Consider the following 18,061-nt stretch of genomic DNA (forward strand, 5'->3'; position numbering starts at 1 on the left):
GTTCTCCGCAACGGTAGCACCAACTGCCCCTGCTGATGAGCAGACATTGTGAGATCATCCCCAAGCCTCTCTTGTGGCCCTAAGGAAGTACCAGCATGTAGAGAACAGCAGTGTCGTAGCTCCTGTTTTGCTGGTTATCCAGGTCACTCTTTCCCAACAGATATTTCATATTATCATCTTTGTTAGCATCTTCTGAGCTAAAATCCTCTTTCAAACCAACACCTGCACAATGATGGCTAAATTCCCTGTCATGTAGGGTGGAGAAAACAGAGCCAAAAAGGATTATTCAAAGTTACATATGTGTGTAACTTCTCATTGTGGCAAAGTCAGAGGGTTCATTACCTGGCAGGACCAAGGTAAACAAACAAGTCTTTTCTATCAATTCTTATTCTTGGAAAAAGTCTGATATTATTAACATTTTTGTGGGGGAAGATCCAAGGATGTGGCAGAATCCCAATATAAGCCAGGTTTGCTCATATAATCTCTCAATAAGCCTTCAAACTAGTCTTATGATAAGCATGTTTGAAAAACAGGGGATTTATTCAGACATTCCTTAATGTATTTTCCCAAGAGTATTCCACATTAGTAATATTAAAAAATATTCCATTGTCTGGAATAGCAGTCATTGAACTTGGTGCTATTTGAGGTTCTTACACACAGAACTAGTGATCCAAAACATCACCTCATGCAGAGTGAAAATATCCATATATACGCAGAAAAGTAAATGCAAGGGTGCACACACACCAAGTGCTGCCTACTCTAATCCCATTCCAGCCTCAGTGGAAAGCTACTGCTAAGTTGTGTGTGCTTAGTTGCATGACAGCATACACAAATCTTAAATACAAACAATTATTATCAGCATTGTACTGACTGTGATTTGCCTTTGTTTTGTCTTTCTACCTCCATTTCTTTTCAAACCATCAGCCACTTTAGTGTTGGAAGTCTCCATACCACTGAAGCTAACTATTTACCATTATGTTAACTGTAATCCAAACTTAAGCATAATATATGTGTGTGCAAGTTTATAGGTATTTATCTTTTTCTTCTAAGACAATTACTTTTGTTAAGAGACAATTACTTTAAGAGACTATAGGCTAGTTACAATCAATCAATTTTGCTATTCTCTAAAAATATCCAAGATAACAGTAGTCAATTTTTAGCAGTCCTTTCTCTATGCAGACAAAATACAAAGGTTCTTAAAATTTTCCATCCAAGTCTCATTACAGTCCAGCTAGGGAGTGGCAATAGGATGAAAGCCAAGGAATTTCCAGAAATCTTGAAGTGCTACTAAGTCACTGACGCAGTGCCCTGACTATTTGCTTGATGAAAGATGCAGGGCCATTCTGCCCCTAATTAGCAGATATTATCAATTCATCCCCAAAAAAGTAAAAAATTCTTGCCTGCTTACAGTGGGGAAATAAAAAGGATACTTACTTCCCCATTTAGGAAAAAACACAAGCTTTTAGCACTCCTTGACCTCAGTCTCTGGAAAAAACTATTTTAGTTACCACATTTTCTAAGTCCCTTACTCAATTCAAGTAATTCTTTGTTCAGATTATATTTGGTTTACAGTTTAAAATATTAATATGTCAATTGATGTGAAAATATCCTAAAAAACATTAGTAAGTGTATAAAATCTGGAGACCAGTCCTGTGGCAGAATATCTCCTAAAACAGGTTTAATGGAATACACAGGGTTGAAGCCCTAATGATTCCTGAACTTAATTAGCTACCACAGAAGCTCTAATGGTTTACATGCAGGAATGTAAGAATGGACATTTTAGATTTCCTTGGGATGATTTCCTGGATTTCAAAGTGGCAAGATCACATGCTTCAACATAGTTAGGAGAATTTATATTTGGTTGTAAAGGCATAATTTATTGCTCTATTCTGTCTCCTTCAAAACCCTCAGACAAAGAATTTGTGTGAACCTTGAATTTATCCCTTAACTTGTTCTCTTGATCTCCTTGGACTTCTACTGCTTCTTTCTGGATTTAAAGACAACACTATTAAAAAGAAAAAAAAAAAAAAAGAAAAAAAAACCAGAAAAAAAAAACCCAAACAAATTAATCTATAACTCAGGTGGAGAACATGGGTATACTCCTGGTATGTCTTTGTGGCTTTTTCTGCTGTAATACAACAAAACAAAAAAGCATATATATAGAAGAGAATAATACAGGACAGGCCTTCACACTGGAAATAATGCCACAGCTCTTCCTGTGGATGTGAAAAATCCATTGTTTCTGTGCCATGTTCTGAAAAATAATGTTAAAATGGCTAGGCTTGTGGTTGGCTGAATGAAAATAAACGCTGTGAACATGCCACTGTCTCCTTAGTCTAGGTTCCTAGCAGTCAGGGGTGCTACCCCATAAAATACTTGTGATAAGAGATTATTTAATCTGACAGACAAATCACTACTTGTCTTCAGATGTAAATCTCAAACCTTCTACAGTGTACTAAATTGCAAAAACTAGTTGAAAAGACTTTTAAAAGGGGATAGGCTTGGAAACCTTCCTGTCTCTTTATACCTCTGTACATGCAGAATCAAAACAAAATCTAAACATTATACTTCATATCTGTGTAATTGAAGTGTGAAAATATATATATGTGTATGTTTATATATATCCTATATTCCACTCTTCTGAAGTGCTTATCCTTTTTACAGAATACCTTTTTTGTGAGACACAATGCAAACCTACCCCTATTTTAGGACAGGAAAATCTCTAGAACAGTAGAAACTGATCCAGCCTTCAAGAATCTTGTGGACCTAAAGAAAATCTTCTGATACATCCCACAAGGAGACCATATACCAACTAATTACTCATCAACAATATCACCAATATCACCCTTCCCTCTTTTCTTGCACTCTCCACATATTTAGTGGATTCCCATTTGAGCTGGTGAATTAAAGTTCCTCACTTTTTCTATCCCTCCTCCAGTCTTCTTTTCTAAGGGGATTTTCCACTTTGGGTACTGTAGTTCTTTTCCAACAAACGTAGCTGCCTCATTCCAAATCTAGGAAAAAGCAGATGTCAGGACATTATTTCTTGAATGTGAAGTGATTGTTTGAGTCTCTCCCCTTTGAATGGGAGTTGAAAACCTGACCCATTTAGACGGGCAGAGTTACAATCACACACAAATTAAAAGCAAAGATACTTTGTTTTTTCAATTATCTGAACACTAAAGACCAATCCATAATCCCTAAAATGTTGTTATAAATGTCATTGCAGATAAAATTATCTGGATCTAAAAGCATGAAAGAGGGCAGTCAGATATTTCATTGTCAATGTGGAAAAAATAAAGGTTGAATAAACTAGTTTCATAGCTGTCTTCCAAGCCCTTGGCTCAGAAGCAAGGTTGGAAACAGATTTCTGCCTCTTGCTGCTGGTGGAGATAATTGCTACAGCAGGCTCTAACTGCTTGAAGTGTTTTTATTTTCTTTTTGGTGGAATTAATGTGGTATTCCTTTTTAAAGGAAATTTTAACACAGAAATTTCAACTAGGCACATTGTCAATTACTCCCATCCTCTGTTAGAGACCAACTAAATACCAGAGAGCAGAAATTACATACTTGCTGAAGGAAACACTTCAAACAAGCACCTCACCTGGCTATTCTAGTGATATTTGCTCCTTCTGGATACAACACCCTTGACAGATGTGATTACTTGGAATTGACAGCTTTCTCTTAATTTGTTAGAAGCTCCGCGAAACACAAGTGGGATATTCTGCAATAACTGCAGCATGATTCAAATCAGTTTTGTAACTTTATTAGCTGTGCACGGTGCATTGTGTGAGTGTGCTTCAGGGTTAATCATCATTATCATGACAGAAATATGCAGACAATAAATAATGCAAAGTGTGTTTTCTAGAATTAATATCGAGAGGATCTTCCACGTTAACTTTCCAACAAGAATTCCCATTTCTGGGGAACAGTCATTAAAGATCATGTGCTCAACAGATTCCTCAGCTATCATATAGCACCTAGCATTAATCTCTGACCAAGCTGCCTTTACAGCAATACAGTTAATAGAGATGATGCAGATACCTGCCCAAGGGGACTGCACCATCACCCAGGTTCTGTAGCCTAGACAGTGGCACCTTCTAGGCAAGAAGTTTATGCTGCCAACAGGCCAAATTTGCTCAGCAAGAACCTCTTTAATTGTTGTTGGCTGCATGTGCTGACAGTGTTCCTGTTGCTGCTTGTGTTCTGGCTCTGTTGATTCTTCTTTCTGTGCCAAAGCCAGGGTTGCTGCCTCTGGACCCCAAGACATGGCGAGGAAAAAGTCTAACAATATATCTTAGGGTTCTTCCTTCCTGGGCAGGGCTTGTGGAAGACTACTCCACTACAAGTCCTGTTTCCTTAGATGTAGCTATGCCTGACCTTGGATAAGGGGTGAAATTTCTCAACACAGCTGTACCAAGATACAAGGTTTGTTTTAATCAAGCAGTAACTACCCAGCAGATGCAACAATGCAGAGCACCATGGCATAGGACTTCTGCCTTTGTCACTCCTTTGTCTTGAACATCTCTGTCACAATCCTGAGGGTGATCCTCCTAGTGTGATATTGCCAAGGACAAAGGAAGAAGGTGTGATTTTTTTCCACTTCTCTTTCCTAGATAGAGCTATGTTTTCCTTGGCCATAGGCCACAGGCTCTCTGTGAAGTTCTCACAGAACTTCAGGCTGTGAGCTTGGTGGCTTTGAAAGGCAGTGAAAATATCATCAAGCTAGAGACACCTAAGACCAGAAAGTGTGTCATACAGTGAGTGGACAAAATTCCCTGCTTGTAGTGCTACCCCACCTACCTAGGCATTGATAACACATTTTTAAGTGTCACCTGAGAGACAGTAATCTTGCATTTTCCTAGCATATCTGATAACTGTGGATCCAAACCCAGTTCTCTTGATTGTCACAGCAAAGTCAGTGTGAGAAGTTATTTTTTTCAAAATGCTTATTTTACAAAGTCTATGGCTTTGAACAGCTGCTTAGCAAAGTGTGCAATCCACACAGGTGTCCTTGGAAGATCAACTGCCCCTAGGAAAGTTACCAGAGAAGAGGTACCTGCTTGGCTCCTTCCTAAAATGAAACCAGACCACCATGAAGACCAGATTCCAAGCAGGTACACATAGCTCCTGGGTATGAATTCTGAATAATGGAGCTTGTATCTCAGCTGCTGGTTTTTTGTTTGTTTTCCTTCTCAATCTTCTTCAGAGGATTTAATCAAGTTAATGTTTCTTGGCACTATGTTCTCCATGTTTTGAAGCATTAGGAGACAGCAAGATTTCTGCTACCACAGGAATATGATCTCACATGGAAAAGAAATACAGCAGGCAATAAAATACCATGGATAGCATTTGAATCACCATAACCATTATTATTAGGCCAATGCAGCCATCCCAACCAAATTTGGGACAGACATTTTTGGGGAGAGACTATTTAAAATTTCAGGCAATGGCCATGAAACCAACAATTCTTTTGTGGGAGCTGCCTGGTATACCTTCCAGCAGTCAGACCTTATGCTGTCACAAACAATATGCTGTTCCTTTCGAAGTTTTATCTTCTTGTTTGGGTGCCACAGTGATCCTTCCATGAGTTTTCTTGTCGAGAGGTGAAGGAAAGACTCTTTTTTGGCATCAGGAAAGTAATCAGTCAAGATCATTGTTATGCTGGAAGTAAGCCACCTTTTATCTCAAAACATTTATATCTCAGTTGAAGATCCAAACACTTGCTCCATGCAACCTCCTGAACACAGGGGAAGGATGTGTGCTGTTTGACCTCCAGGATGCAACTCCACATCTATCATGCCATCATAGGAGATGGGGGAGATAGGATAGGCTGTTATCCTCCAGGTGCATGATGTAATTTACCAGTGACCACAATATTCAATGTGGTAGCAGCACATTTATATAAAAGCCATTATTTGTGTACTCCTGCTACGACAGCTAGCAAGCAGAGATCTTCTACTGAAGCTCTGAATGACATATTATGCATGCTCAGTCTAGTACAGAAATTGGTCTCTAAGAGATATGAATACACTCATAACTAGTTTTTGCATATACTCAGTGAGTCCAGTGAAGAGCTGCAAAGATAATTAAGATACTGGAGCACCTGCCATACAATGAGAGGTTGAGATTTCTGGGACTGATTAGTCTTGAGAAAAGGCTGAGCCCCAATGTGTGTAAGTACCTAAAAGGAAGGTGTGAAATACAAACTCAGACTCTTAGTGGTATCCTCTGAAAGGACATGAAATAAAGTACATTCAATTTACACATACTTTTCATTTATCTGTTTTTAAACAGAGTGTGAACAAACACTAGAATAGGTTACCCAGAGAGGTTGTAGAGTTTCCAACCTTAGAGATATACAAAACTTAATTGAGCACAGGTCCTTTCCACTGATTCTGTGAAGTAGGAAAATTCCTTGGCAATGTATTTATCTGCTAAAATTATCAGGTACAATCAGATAAAAATTATCAGGTAAAATGAGGTAAAATCCTCCTAGGGCTGTGACAAACATGAACCTGCTGAAAATCCCCAAATCCTCCTGCCAGACTTACTGCTTCTAATTTTTCTCAGCAGAAGGTGTTCATCAAAGATACTAAAAATGAAAAGCTACTTGCTCTCCCTAGAGCTGGAGTTTGATACTCATAATGTTCATATACAGAGCTCACTTTTCCCCTTTGCTCCAGAACTCTACGTATCTAGTACTTCATAGCCAGGAGGAAAAAGTATGTTCTGTTAGTATAAAAAGGTGAGGAGGCTGAAGACACAGATACACCACATAGTTATTAGTGGTAGAATTTGTAAACGCTGCAAATTGTGTATGGATTGCACACTGAGACAATCTCTTTTTTACTTGGTTAACTTCTGTTTCCTGAGGTGTACTGTAAGATGAGTAAAAATTTTGAGGAAGAAAAGCTTAAGATCTGAAAGGAGATTGAAACAAATCTCTTCTTCATCAGTCTGAATTCTAGCTCTCATAAATCGATCATAAAGGTAAGGTGATTTTTAACATACTTGTTTTACTCAGTGTTTCTTGGTCATCAGTAGTAAAGTAGTTCTAACTGAATCTTTCTCCACTAATAAACCTTACTATTTGTATAGACAAGGGAAATGAAGGTAGTTTCTAGGCCATCATTGAAAGAAAAAAAGACCCCATTAAAACAGTCCCCCTTTTCTCCATACTGTTTCAATTGCTATACTAATTACTAGCAGAGAACTGTGAGATGAAGTGGTCTTAACATGTACAGAAGTGATGTACACATTAGCTTCCTTTTTCTTGTTTTGGATTACAAGAAGTCAAGGTAGCTTTCTAAGCATCCATTGTCAAAAAGGGTAACGCCTCCTCAACATATGTTCAAAATAAATGGACAGTCCTAAGAGTAAAGGGAAAGTAAAACAAGTCTCTGTAGACACAAGGCAACCTGTCATACAACTCAGAGAAGCAAAACATTATGCTGTTACTCAAAGGATGGCTGTAATGATACCATTCAGTTCTGTCAGCACCATTCCTTTCTGAAATAATCCCAAGAGAAACCACTATTATACAACACAACACCCTTGCTTTTAGTAGCTCGTTGTCTCTTTTGATGAGACATTGAATAGCCTACCTAGACTGGCAGTCTCATGCTTTATAAATACAAGTTTATTCTTCTTAGGAGAGGACAATTTAAAATAGTTCTTAAAATACTGTACTTAAAAGATATAAAGATTTCTGTTACAAAGTTGCAGTCATAGTATTAGCTTTTAAAAAAAAATTAGGCACAAAGTAGATTAGCAGCACAAATGCTTAATTTACATATGCTTCCCTGTCCCTGCCCCAACATCCACTGTCATCTGTGAGTTGAGAGATCACATCTCCAAAAATTAATAAATGTGATTGTTTTTTTCACCAACAGAGTGTATATTTTTATCTCACAACACTTTCATTTGTAAGAGTTAGAATCTGTTGTTTGAGGAAATTCTTGAATTCCTCAACTTACCAGGGAATTGTAATGGCACCAGCAGTACAGAACCATTCAATGGTTCATTGAATGGCAGCAAGAAGTCAGATCCACTACAGGCTTTTCTGGCTACCTGCTAAATACATGTAGTTTCCTGGTCTTTTCTTCCCCCCAAAGTTGCCAATTACTGGTTTGTGATGCAGAGTCCCATTTAAGGCATTATAAACCAAAGCAACTAAATTCAATTAATGTATTTTCATAATGAGGTGAAAAGAAAACAATTTGCTGGACTAAAAACAACAGTTCAGATGAAAGTTGTTGATTAAGAGCCAGTTAAAAAGCAACTCAATCTTGTTACTATTGAGAAATGAGGCACCCAAAGTTCACAGCTGCTAGTGGAAGCAAACTTTTCCCACCACCACCTTTAACAACATCCACTTTAGAGGTGCTGGTCTCTGAATTTTGTGCTTTTTCACTCCTTCTTTGGTCGACCTTTGAAGGTATTCATGATATCAAGGTTTCCAAAGTACTCTAAAAAGAGAACACTTGCTTTCACTGGCAGGAAGCTGTAAGGCAGGGACATGGAAGAAGAAGATAAAAAGGAACAAACATCAGAAGAGTTGTGCAATTTTATCACAGAATTAGTTTAACGTGGCTAATACTGACAAAGGCAATATACTCTTTAGAATATAGACCCACTGGTCCTCTCAAAATATCCTTTACACTCATTTGGCAGCCTGAGTTATAGATAGATCAGTATTCCAACCTGGCTTGCAACACAGTCAATAGTGCCCAAATGCTAGAGCAAGACACCATATGGGTTTACAGTTGAATTCAGTGATCTTAGAGGTCTTTTCCAACCAATAATTCTCTGACATGCAGTTATGGAGAAACTGTCTCTACAGCCCCCGGTAAAACTGCACCCCAGTGGAGTCAGCAGGGCACAGTTAGACATTTCTGTCATTGTTCTGTGGCCCAAGGGTAGATTGAACCCATAGAAACAAACAAACAAAACCCTTCCAAAAATGTGCATAACTTAATGAAAATTCAAACCAGCAAATAGAAGCCTCTTTTGTACTTTAAGCATCCCCAGACAGAAAAGAGAGAGGGGAAAAGAAACATAACTTACCTTTTCAAAAAACATAAAGCATAAGTGATGCGTGGTAGAAGCAACATTTCTTGGTTCTGCCGAACAGCAGTGATTATCCTCTCAGCCACATACTCTGGATCCAGAATAGGAAGCACATGTGGCCACCTGAAAAAGAAAATATTGCTATAATGCAAATTGCTTTGGATTCACATTTTCTTTAAAAAAGTCTCAATTTTACAGTTATTCAACTAAAAAACGGAATAAATGCCACAAGTCCTATGAGCAACAGAATCTTCATTATGTTAGAGTGAGTGGACATTGTTATTTTCCCCTGTATGACTTCTCATAAGACAAAACCAGAGACCTCATATTAAGACACACCAGACTTTTATTTGGCTCCTAAACTTTGTCATTATATGTGCATACTGAGCAAAGCTATGCCATCAATTTCAGGAGGAGAATGGGGACTTAGAAACCAGAGAGGACAAATGGAGCATTTGGCTTCTGCAGAGGAAAGGACAGCAATTATTTTTCATATTTCAGCTTAAATGAATACTAAAGTACTTAGTTGCCCAGTCACTGGATAGCACTGTTAGCACCCTTCTGAAGCCTTAAAAATAATACAAGCAAAAGAAAGCCTGGCACATGATTTTCATAAAGGAAATAGAGATTTATAACATGCTAAAAATGCAACTTTCATAAAAACCTCACAAGAGTTTACTCACTTGGATTCAACACCATCAAACATTCCCGTGTTTATGAAGTAAGGACACACAGTTGTGGTTTTAACACCAGTCTTTCTCAGAGCTCTCATCTCTATATCAATTGACTCTGCAAAACCAACTGCTGCAAATTTACTTGCACAGTAATCTGTAAAACAAAACATTAATTGCAGTTAAATATTTAATTTACAAATTAAACTTTACTGTCCAATACTAAACCACTTCACATCAAAATAGGAATGGTTTTAAGGATTAGTTAAAATTTGCTTTTGATCTGATTCATTCCTTTTCTTTCCTCTCCTAAATCAACTGTTGTTCTAGACTGGCAGACAGAGAGTTTCTCATGACATCCCTGCTAGCACCTTTCCACTCTCTAATGAACAATGGTAAATGAAATTATTTTTTCATACAATTTCTTTAAATCCATACACTCACTCACTATGCCTCAAACTCACATTTTCAAGACTCTCTAATGTGGTTTCAACTTGCATTTCAGTTTGTACTTATGATCACTCTCTTGGAGCTAGATTTCTTTTACTGCTATGTCACCTTATTTCATATTCCTCCTTCTTTGTATACATATTCCAGAAATGTCTTCAGAGCTTCCTCTAAATCTAAAGCGACCTCTTCCTTATCAGAAACCTGCAAGCAAATTTTAACAACATTGAGGTTCTCAGCTTCCAAAGTTCCATATGGCTTCTAGATCCTTCTGCCTTGGCAGAAAAACCTGTTTCACAGCACTGCTGAGCTCCTGGAAAATGCGTTGTAAAGAAATGGTCTGTTTAAGGTCAGCTGTTTTGAAAGTCTGACTACTTGCTCTAACTATACAGAAAGATCCAGAATTTCAAAATAAGTTAGGGTTTTTTTTCCCCATGGATATTGATTTCAGAGTTTAAAATCAAACTAATTACTTCAATTAATATTAGCTTTAATACACTTTAATACTACCTGACATGGCACTGGTTCCACACAGTCCTGCACAGCTTGCTATGCTAACCAAGTGTCCATGGTTAGCAGCAACCATTGCTGGGAGGAAGGCTTTGTAAGTCTGCAAAGTAAATCAGAGTTGCAATTTTACTAAGTAAGCTACATGCCATAATATTTTGAAGGTGTTCGTTGGTTTTAGAGAAATTCTCCCAACAGTTTAAATAAGCTTTCCCCCTTCCATTATGGAAAGGATGTGTGTATGTATGTGGAGCTTGTTTTTTGAATTTTATTAAAACTATTTACATGGGGAGTTCCCACCCCACCAGCACTACCAAAGACAGATGGTAACTTGATGAAAGCTAAATATACAGCTTAATCTAGTACTGAAGTTTCTTTCAAATGAGAATTAAGTGTTCACTACAAATTTTGTGAAATGGCAGAGATTTTAATTTAATGTTTTCCTTCTATTAAATTCATTAAATCTTTGTGATTAAATTTATTTCTAAATAAACTGAAACATGATTGAATATTCTCTTCACAAATCTTTATGACAGAAACACCATATAGGTGACCTGCCTTCACTGAAAGGAAGAAAAAGCACACCAGATTACTCATTCTGGACAAAAGCTCCACTTATTATTAAGAGGATTATTAGAACATGTGGTGTTTCTTACTGAAGTTACCACAGCCACAGAACCACTAGAACACTAACAAAACAGAAGAACTGAGGTCGAATTGAACACTTCTCTGTTACTAGAGGGCAGCAGCTATTAAGGTGAGCCTGCTTCATGTCAGTTAATAATGAGAATGTAACTTATGACTAGCCTCAGAATTTAGCAGATGGTAGACTTAAGTTCTTTAGAGAATTTCTAAATGTGAAGTGCTTCCACATGCCTACACTAGAAATTCCCAAAGGATCCATTCTTCCACACTTAAAAAAAAAAAATTACAGACTGCAGAGCAAAGTAAATAATTTCTTGTATCATTTCTGAGCTCTATATCCCTGCATGTTTTCCTCAATTCCAAAAGGCAAAATTAACATTGAAAACATGTTAAAAGGATGTCTTAGTATGTATATGCAAAATAGAGGTATTACCCAGAAGTGTGCCATTGTGTTCACTTCCATGGTTTTTTCTACAAGTGAATCTGGAGAATCAAGAAATCTCTTCCCAATTACAATACCAGCATTGTTGATTAGGATGCTGACATCGCCAACTTCTTTTTTAACCTAAAACAAAAAGCATCAAGAGAATGTGCAATAAGTACAAAACATTCTTTTCAAGTATTATATACGAAAACTTAACAAACAGAAATATTACACATTTAAATAAGCTGAACTTATGCTTGTTAAGGATCCAAACACCTCAGGTCCTTGCAGTCTCACCTGATATCTTTTTAAAGGCGAGCTCTCAAATTGATTTTCTTCAGATTTGTGGAGCCCAACACTTCCACACAAGCTTCTGCTTTCAGCACCTCTGTTTCCGAGGACAAATGTCCCAGGTAAGTCTTTAATGCAGAAAGCGTAACTAATACAACAAGTATTTTTCTACAGTAAACACATCTTAAAACTAAAGAGCAATTCTGGACTAGAATCTGGTACACTCTACCCCAGAAATTAAGTTGGCTAAAAATTTCTGTAATTAAGAATTCTGTATTAAATGTATAGGTATAAACCTATACATTTAATTCAGTAAGAGGAAGTATAGTTTTCATTTTAGCTCCAGACTGAGAACCTTCATGAACAGACTCATTTGAGAGAACAACTGTAGGCCAGCTGATTGCAAGATATTGTGTCAGCTCTCCAAAGGAGAATGAAAATATTTAATATAGAATTTGAAATACAAGTCATTGATCTGAGCTATCTGGGAAAAATGAAATGGGTAATACAGTGAAGAATTAAAGAATAATACTGAAGTCTTTTTGTAACTGGTAAGATTGGATGATTCTACATCATCAGCAGGACATGACATTTACGAAATAATGTAAGGTGTTTTCTTCTGTGCAGATCAGCATGAGGATTATTAGTGAATCTGACAATTGCTGACAGAAGGTTTTAAGTGAGGGACCATGCACTGGACCCTACTGCAACTTCTTTGCTCCTGCAAGCTCTGTTTTCATCATCCTGAACCCACGTCACACAGATCTACACCCTGTTCTCTTTTTCAAATTTCAGCATGACTCAGCCATTGCTTTTCTCCATGGGCCCAGAGTGCTAGCCCTCAATTCAAGTCCTCAAACCTAAAGGTTAATTTTTATCTGCTTCATTCCAGTATCCTTCACACTACAATATTCTTCCTCTACCTCTCCCAGTTCAGCAGGAAGCACAGCTACAGGCCTATGGAGAGACATGCAGCTTTTCTGCAAGGACAGCAGCTGTCCAGCTCAGCTGGTGTAACAGCTGCAAGGGGGACCAAGGCTGATCAGCATTACTGGAATACAAAACTAATAGCACCCGCCTCTAACAGGCTGCAATTCATACACAAGCTTCACGTAGCAGAAAGCCTGTCATAGTCATTTTTGGACAGGTAGAAGAAAACAGAAGGCTAGAGCTTCTTAAAGAGCACCAAAACATTATTTCAACCAAAAAATGCTCCTGAAGACAGCTGGACTTTTTGTTAAAAAAAAAAATCCAGGCAAGACTCACTGTGGAAATCTCTTAGTTCAACAGTTAAGTTTAGCAAATTTTAAGTGAATGAGAACAGGTTCTTAGACTTGAAACTGCTTAACAATTTTAGCTTTTGGCAATACTGCTAGTGTGCCCAAATTATCTAACCACATGCTATGTTTACAAAGCTCTTCAGAAATGAAAGAAATATTTAAGATATATTTATTAATTTAGATAAAGTAAGTCTGCCAAAATCTCTTCACAGCAATGGAATTATTTGAAAATTGCCTAAGCAGTTAATCCTTTTTACAATGTATGGTCTTTTGGTAAAAGGCTGCCAGAACGTGAAATACTGCTTTAGCTTCAATAAATTGATTTTCCGCACTTCACGATTAAGTGCCTGCTCGGTAATTGAATGAATGAACGAGAAGCTACCCAGTTAAAATGAGCTACTGAAAAAGAGAGCCAGCTCTTTTTATTTTTTAAGGAATAGAGATACACAAGTCAACTCTAACAACCAGAAATCTTGAAATAGATAGAAGTGCAAGACATTCAGAATGAATTAACTTTAATCTCTTGCTTTGAATCCACTAAAAAACTTACTCATGCATCTTATGCCCATGCTTGCACTCAGCTTAGAATAATGTCAAAGCCACAAATAAGATACTTTACCTGGTCAGCTACTCTGTAGACATCCTGTCTTTTGCTACAGTCACAGACATAAGAGTGTACTCTTCCTGCTCCATTTTCTCTGGCCAGTCTAACTGTGCAGTCGAGTCCCTCTTGATTAATATCCCAGAGGACCACCGTGGCTCCAAGGCTGGCAAACTTCACTGCTAAGAGTCTTCCAATGCCATTTCCCGCTCCTGTTATTAATACGATTTCACCACTAACATTCTTCTTCCGTCTAGGAACAACCAAGAACACCAGTGACTCCAGTAAGTAGTAAACAAGAAGTACAATGAATTGTAATGTTTCCAGGAAGAAGTTCATCTTCAGGCTGTTTCTTCAGATACCTGATAAAAAACCCAAAACATTTACCAGATAGGGTAAACCATAGAGAAAATGCAAACATCAACATTGCAAAAACATTTTCCGATCCAATCTAAATATTTTCTCTACCCTGCTTTTGAATATTGTTTCAAGAAATACATAGGCCTACACCTGCATATCTAATCCATTTGTCCTGTTTCTGTCTCATCTTCATGTTGCTTCCACTTTTCCTCCAGGATGCAGTAATAATTCATTTACCATTCAGAAGCAATAGGAAACACCTGCTCTTATCTGCTTTAGAAATTCCCCATCCTTCATGCCATGGGCTTCATTCTCTGCTCTGACAGAATGTGGACAAAAATCCAAAATACATAAATACATACTACTAATAATAAGAATCTGCCCATTGAACATCTTAAACAGAAATGCATGACAATTACAACTCAAAACTTATGGTTTAGATCAAAGAACTTTAGTACTCACAAACTAGTACTATAGGTCAGGAAAAATTCTGCTTTTAGGACCACGTTTTTTGCTTTGTAGGCACTGCTTGTCACCATGAAATCATATGCAGTACAAGTCACAGTCCCAATTGTGCCGAAAAAACATGAGCATAAGGAGCTTCAAAAGACAATATGCTTATAAATCTCCAAAGCACACTAGATAAATACCTGTCTGTCACTACTGACTTTTCAGCTACCTGTACTATCATTACTGAGGAGAGCCTGCTTTTGCAGTTGAACACAGTTCTTGGGAATGCACTGCAAAGCTGTTGAGTTTCTTCTCTTCAAGCCCCTGCACTAAGCAAATGCCATAGGCTTGACTCATACCATCTCAGGTATGTGTTTAAGCTCACAATCTTACAATTACACATCCCAGTAATGCTGACACCAAGCAGGCCTTTAAGTCTTTGGAGGAATGTTATTTTACTTTCCAGAATACAAAAGCTGTGCAAGAAATCAATCCTTGGTTAAAACAGGGTTTAATCTTTGACTAACAACATTATGAAGCAATAACATCTTCTTTCTCAGCTAAAGGTAGAGAACACTGACACCTACACTTCACCCTTTAGCACTTTTAGACATTTAGCACCTTTAGCAACCTTTAGACATACCCAGCCTGATTACATCTCTTAGTTAACTTTGCTATCTGTGTGTATAGGTAATCATGTTTGACAAGTGCCAGGAGATAAGTAACTTAGGTCTCTGCTACTCTGAGCAAAGTTCATGAAATTTAGTATGTGAACATACACGTGTTACCACAAGTCTCAGGTTTTCTACATGGGAAACTAGGCTGGTCTTGAAAAGAAACAGGCCTCTGCTAGAGCAGAGCTAGTTATTTCAGAAAGTTTTCTGGCAGAAACATTGGGACATCTTAAAACTGTTCTGGTAACAGAAAAACATTTGCCACAGACACAGTGAGTAGGAAAACAAGTTCTTTCTGGCAAAGTCATGGGGTGAATGCTTTCTATTGAGTACTTTCTATTCTTTATTCTCATTAAAATGTGACAAAATGTGTGCAGAGGCAGTAACTTCAGTAAGAAGTGAAACAAATATCAAAACAGCACTGAAACCTTTTTCTAGAGCCAATATTGGCATTTCCTGTAATACGCTCTCTTATCTATAGAGATGTTACTGTTCTAAGCAAAAATAGAGTTATAAAGGAAAAAAATGTTATTAAATTTCATGCACATAAAAAAGTGCAAGTTTTTCGAAGTAAAAGTTCTTTGTTGAGTCTAAAACAAGCAACAAGACTGTAAAATAAATGCAGCTGCTGAATTGCTGACTTGATTGCACTGATTTAATGCACTTAACAAAAAAACCTCCATTTGTATAAAGGAGACTGGTATCTCTGCCATAGATAAAGATGTTAAAGTTAATCCCTAAAAAAAACAAGCGAGACAATTGCCTTCAGAGGCAATACACAATTTGACCTAAACTCAGTTTAAAAATTATGACAGCAATTCTTTAAGTAAAATATTAATATATTAGGCTTGTATAGGTCAAAGGCACATTAGATCTTTCAGAAAAGTATGATTTTCACTTAATGAAGTAGAGTTGTTTATGGATACAGACCACAGGAGACTTCCTGTTAGAAGACCAACTCTGCATCCTTCAACAAGATGTTTAATTTCCACTGACACATTTCTCCCCTAACCCAGATCTGACTGGGCCTCCATTCTCACTCAATGTATTAGTATTGCTAATTACACCAGCTACTGCAAACAAGCATATCCATACAGACAATTAAATTTGCCACTCACTTGGCCGATTTTGGCTTGTCAGCTAAAGTGAGTCGGGATGTACTTAGAAGTAAGTGAATTAACCAAGGGGGCCTTTGGCACATATAAAATCCCAGATCACTTCTGATGCCTTGTATTGTTTTTTAGTATGCCTATGTCCTACACAGACATAAGCGTGGAGGGCTTTTATGCGGTAGAGAAGTATCAGACGTTCTACAATGTTTTATCAGACAGATTTCAAGTGCAGGTAACTTGGCCAGCAAAGGCTTGTTGGTACGCATGCCAACACTCAGCACCGAGAGGCTCTTGCAGACCTGAGAAGGTCTTAAAGATGATCACTACTCACGAATCACAAGGTAGGATAGAGGCTGGCACACCACCCTTGCTAGTCGAAGGACTAAAGGTTGATCATGCGATCACCTGAGCAGCATTTGGCGAACATGAGTTTTTCTCACTGTATTGGGAGAGTTACAATCCCACAAAAGTACAGCAGCTGTAGCTAGTACAGCAGTGAATTCCTCAGTCCCCGGGGGATGCTGGATAACCTTACTCTCACTTGGCACAGCAAGCCTATCAACCCAATCAGCACCATAAGAAACCCCACAAGCAGCGTTCAGCTGCAGCGATCAGCTCACCACCCCCTCAGACCGCCTCCCCAGGACGCACCGCTGTTCCGCAGCGCCCGGCTGACCACGGCCCTCGAGCCTCCTACCGAGCGCCCGCACACCCTGGCCCGTACCCCGGCGCCCGGCCAGCCCACGTCGCCCCAGCACCGGGGTACCTTCGCCTGCTGACCTGAAAGATAAGCAGAGCACCTCCGCCTCCCGCCGTGGCGCAGCGGCTCTGGGGCGGGCGGGCGAGAGCGGTGCGAAGGAAGCAGGGAGCACAGCGGGGCGGAGCCAAGCAGCCCTGCCTTCATCAGTCAGCCCGCCCCGGCGCGGGGCTGAGCGGATTCCCGGGGCAGAGCCGGCGTCCGTTCCGCAGCGGCACAACGCCGGCCTGGGGGCTGCAGCTCCGCCCGGGGCCGCCGGCCGCTAGGATGGGATTCAGCCGGGTGGGGGGAGCGGGCGCGGCACGGAGTTCTGGGGTCCTCCCCGGGCGGCCGTGAGGACGTTTATCCTCCGTGGGCTCTTCGCTGAGGCTGGAGAAGGGTCAAAAGCTCAAAGGACGGAGTAGTTTGTTGGGCGGAGGCCCTCGGGACAACGCTCCAACTCCCCCGCACTTTCCTGGGGTTTATTGTTGTTGTTGTTTGTTGGGGTTGTGGGTCTTTTGTTTGTTTTAAGAAAAGTATTTATACACATGAGGTGGTTATCACTCCGTGCTGAGACTTGCACCTAAAGGCATGGTTGATGTAAAGAGGTCACCTGGCCTGTGTGAAGAAGCCATGCTGCATGGAAGTGGTTTAACCGGGTTGAGTGTGACCCGTTCAGGGTGGGGTCCTTTTGAGGGAATGAAGGATACTTCAGTTTAAAAAAATGAGTTCTGGCTGTACCCAGATTAGAGTATTTGGTTTGCTAATTCAGTGAAATGCTCTTCGTTTAC

At 39.0% G+C, this 18,061-nt stretch overlaps 1 protein-coding gene and 1 long non-coding RNA gene across 8 annotated transcripts; one reads left to right on the forward strand and one right to left on the reverse strand.

Moving 5' to 3' along the window:
* Positions 1–74: 74 nt before the first annotated feature.
* Positions 75–12,195, forward strand: LOC128802486 (uncharacterized). 5 transcript variants are annotated; one of them, XR_008435471.1, is made up of 6 exons: positions 97–356; positions 5,009–5,117; positions 6,877–6,993; positions 10,341–10,539; positions 11,234–11,454; positions 12,108–12,195. It is a non-coding gene; the product is annotated as an uncharacterized LOC128802486 (long non-coding RNA). The 5 variants fall into 5 exon arrangements; XR_008435488.1 differs by lacking the exons at positions 6,877–6,993; positions 10,341–10,539; positions 11,234–11,454; positions 12,108–12,195 and adding an exon at positions 5,210–5,397 and having other exon boundaries at positions 75–142; positions 257–356; XR_008435483.1 differs by lacking the exons at positions 6,877–6,993; positions 10,341–10,539; positions 11,234–11,454; positions 12,108–12,195 and adding an exon at positions 6,062–6,138.
* LOC128801756 (epidermal retinol dehydrogenase 2-like) lies at positions 7,622–17,399 on the reverse strand. 3 transcript variants are annotated; one of them, XM_053967904.1, is made up of 7 exons: positions 17,315–17,399; positions 13,957–14,300; positions 11,776–11,907; positions 10,701–10,800; positions 9,756–9,900; positions 9,070–9,195; positions 7,622–8,506 (listed from the first exon to the last, which is right to left on the reverse strand). In XM_053967904.1, exons 2-7 carry the CDS (start codon positions 14,275–14,277, stop codon positions 8,413–8,415), a joined length of 918 nt encoding a protein of 305 aa, XP_053823879.1. In that variant the 5' UTR covers positions 14,278–14,300; positions 17,315–17,399; the 3' UTR covers positions 7,622–8,412. The 3 variants fall into 3 exon arrangements, with proteins under 3 accessions (XP_053823879.1, XP_053824013.1, XP_053823935.1); XM_053968038.1 differs by lacking the exon at positions 17,315–17,399 and adding an exon at positions 17,259–17,280; XM_053967960.1 differs by lacking the exon at positions 17,315–17,399 and adding an exon at positions 17,186–17,271.
* Positions 17,400–18,061: the final 662 nt, after the last annotated feature.

This window comes from Vidua chalybeata, chromosome 1, assembly GCF_026979565.1.
Source record: "Vidua chalybeata isolate OUT-0048 chromosome 1, bVidCha1 merged haplotype, whole genome shotgun sequence".
Taxonomy (NCBI): Eukaryota; Metazoa; Chordata; class Aves; order Passeriformes; family Viduidae; genus Vidua; species Vidua chalybeata.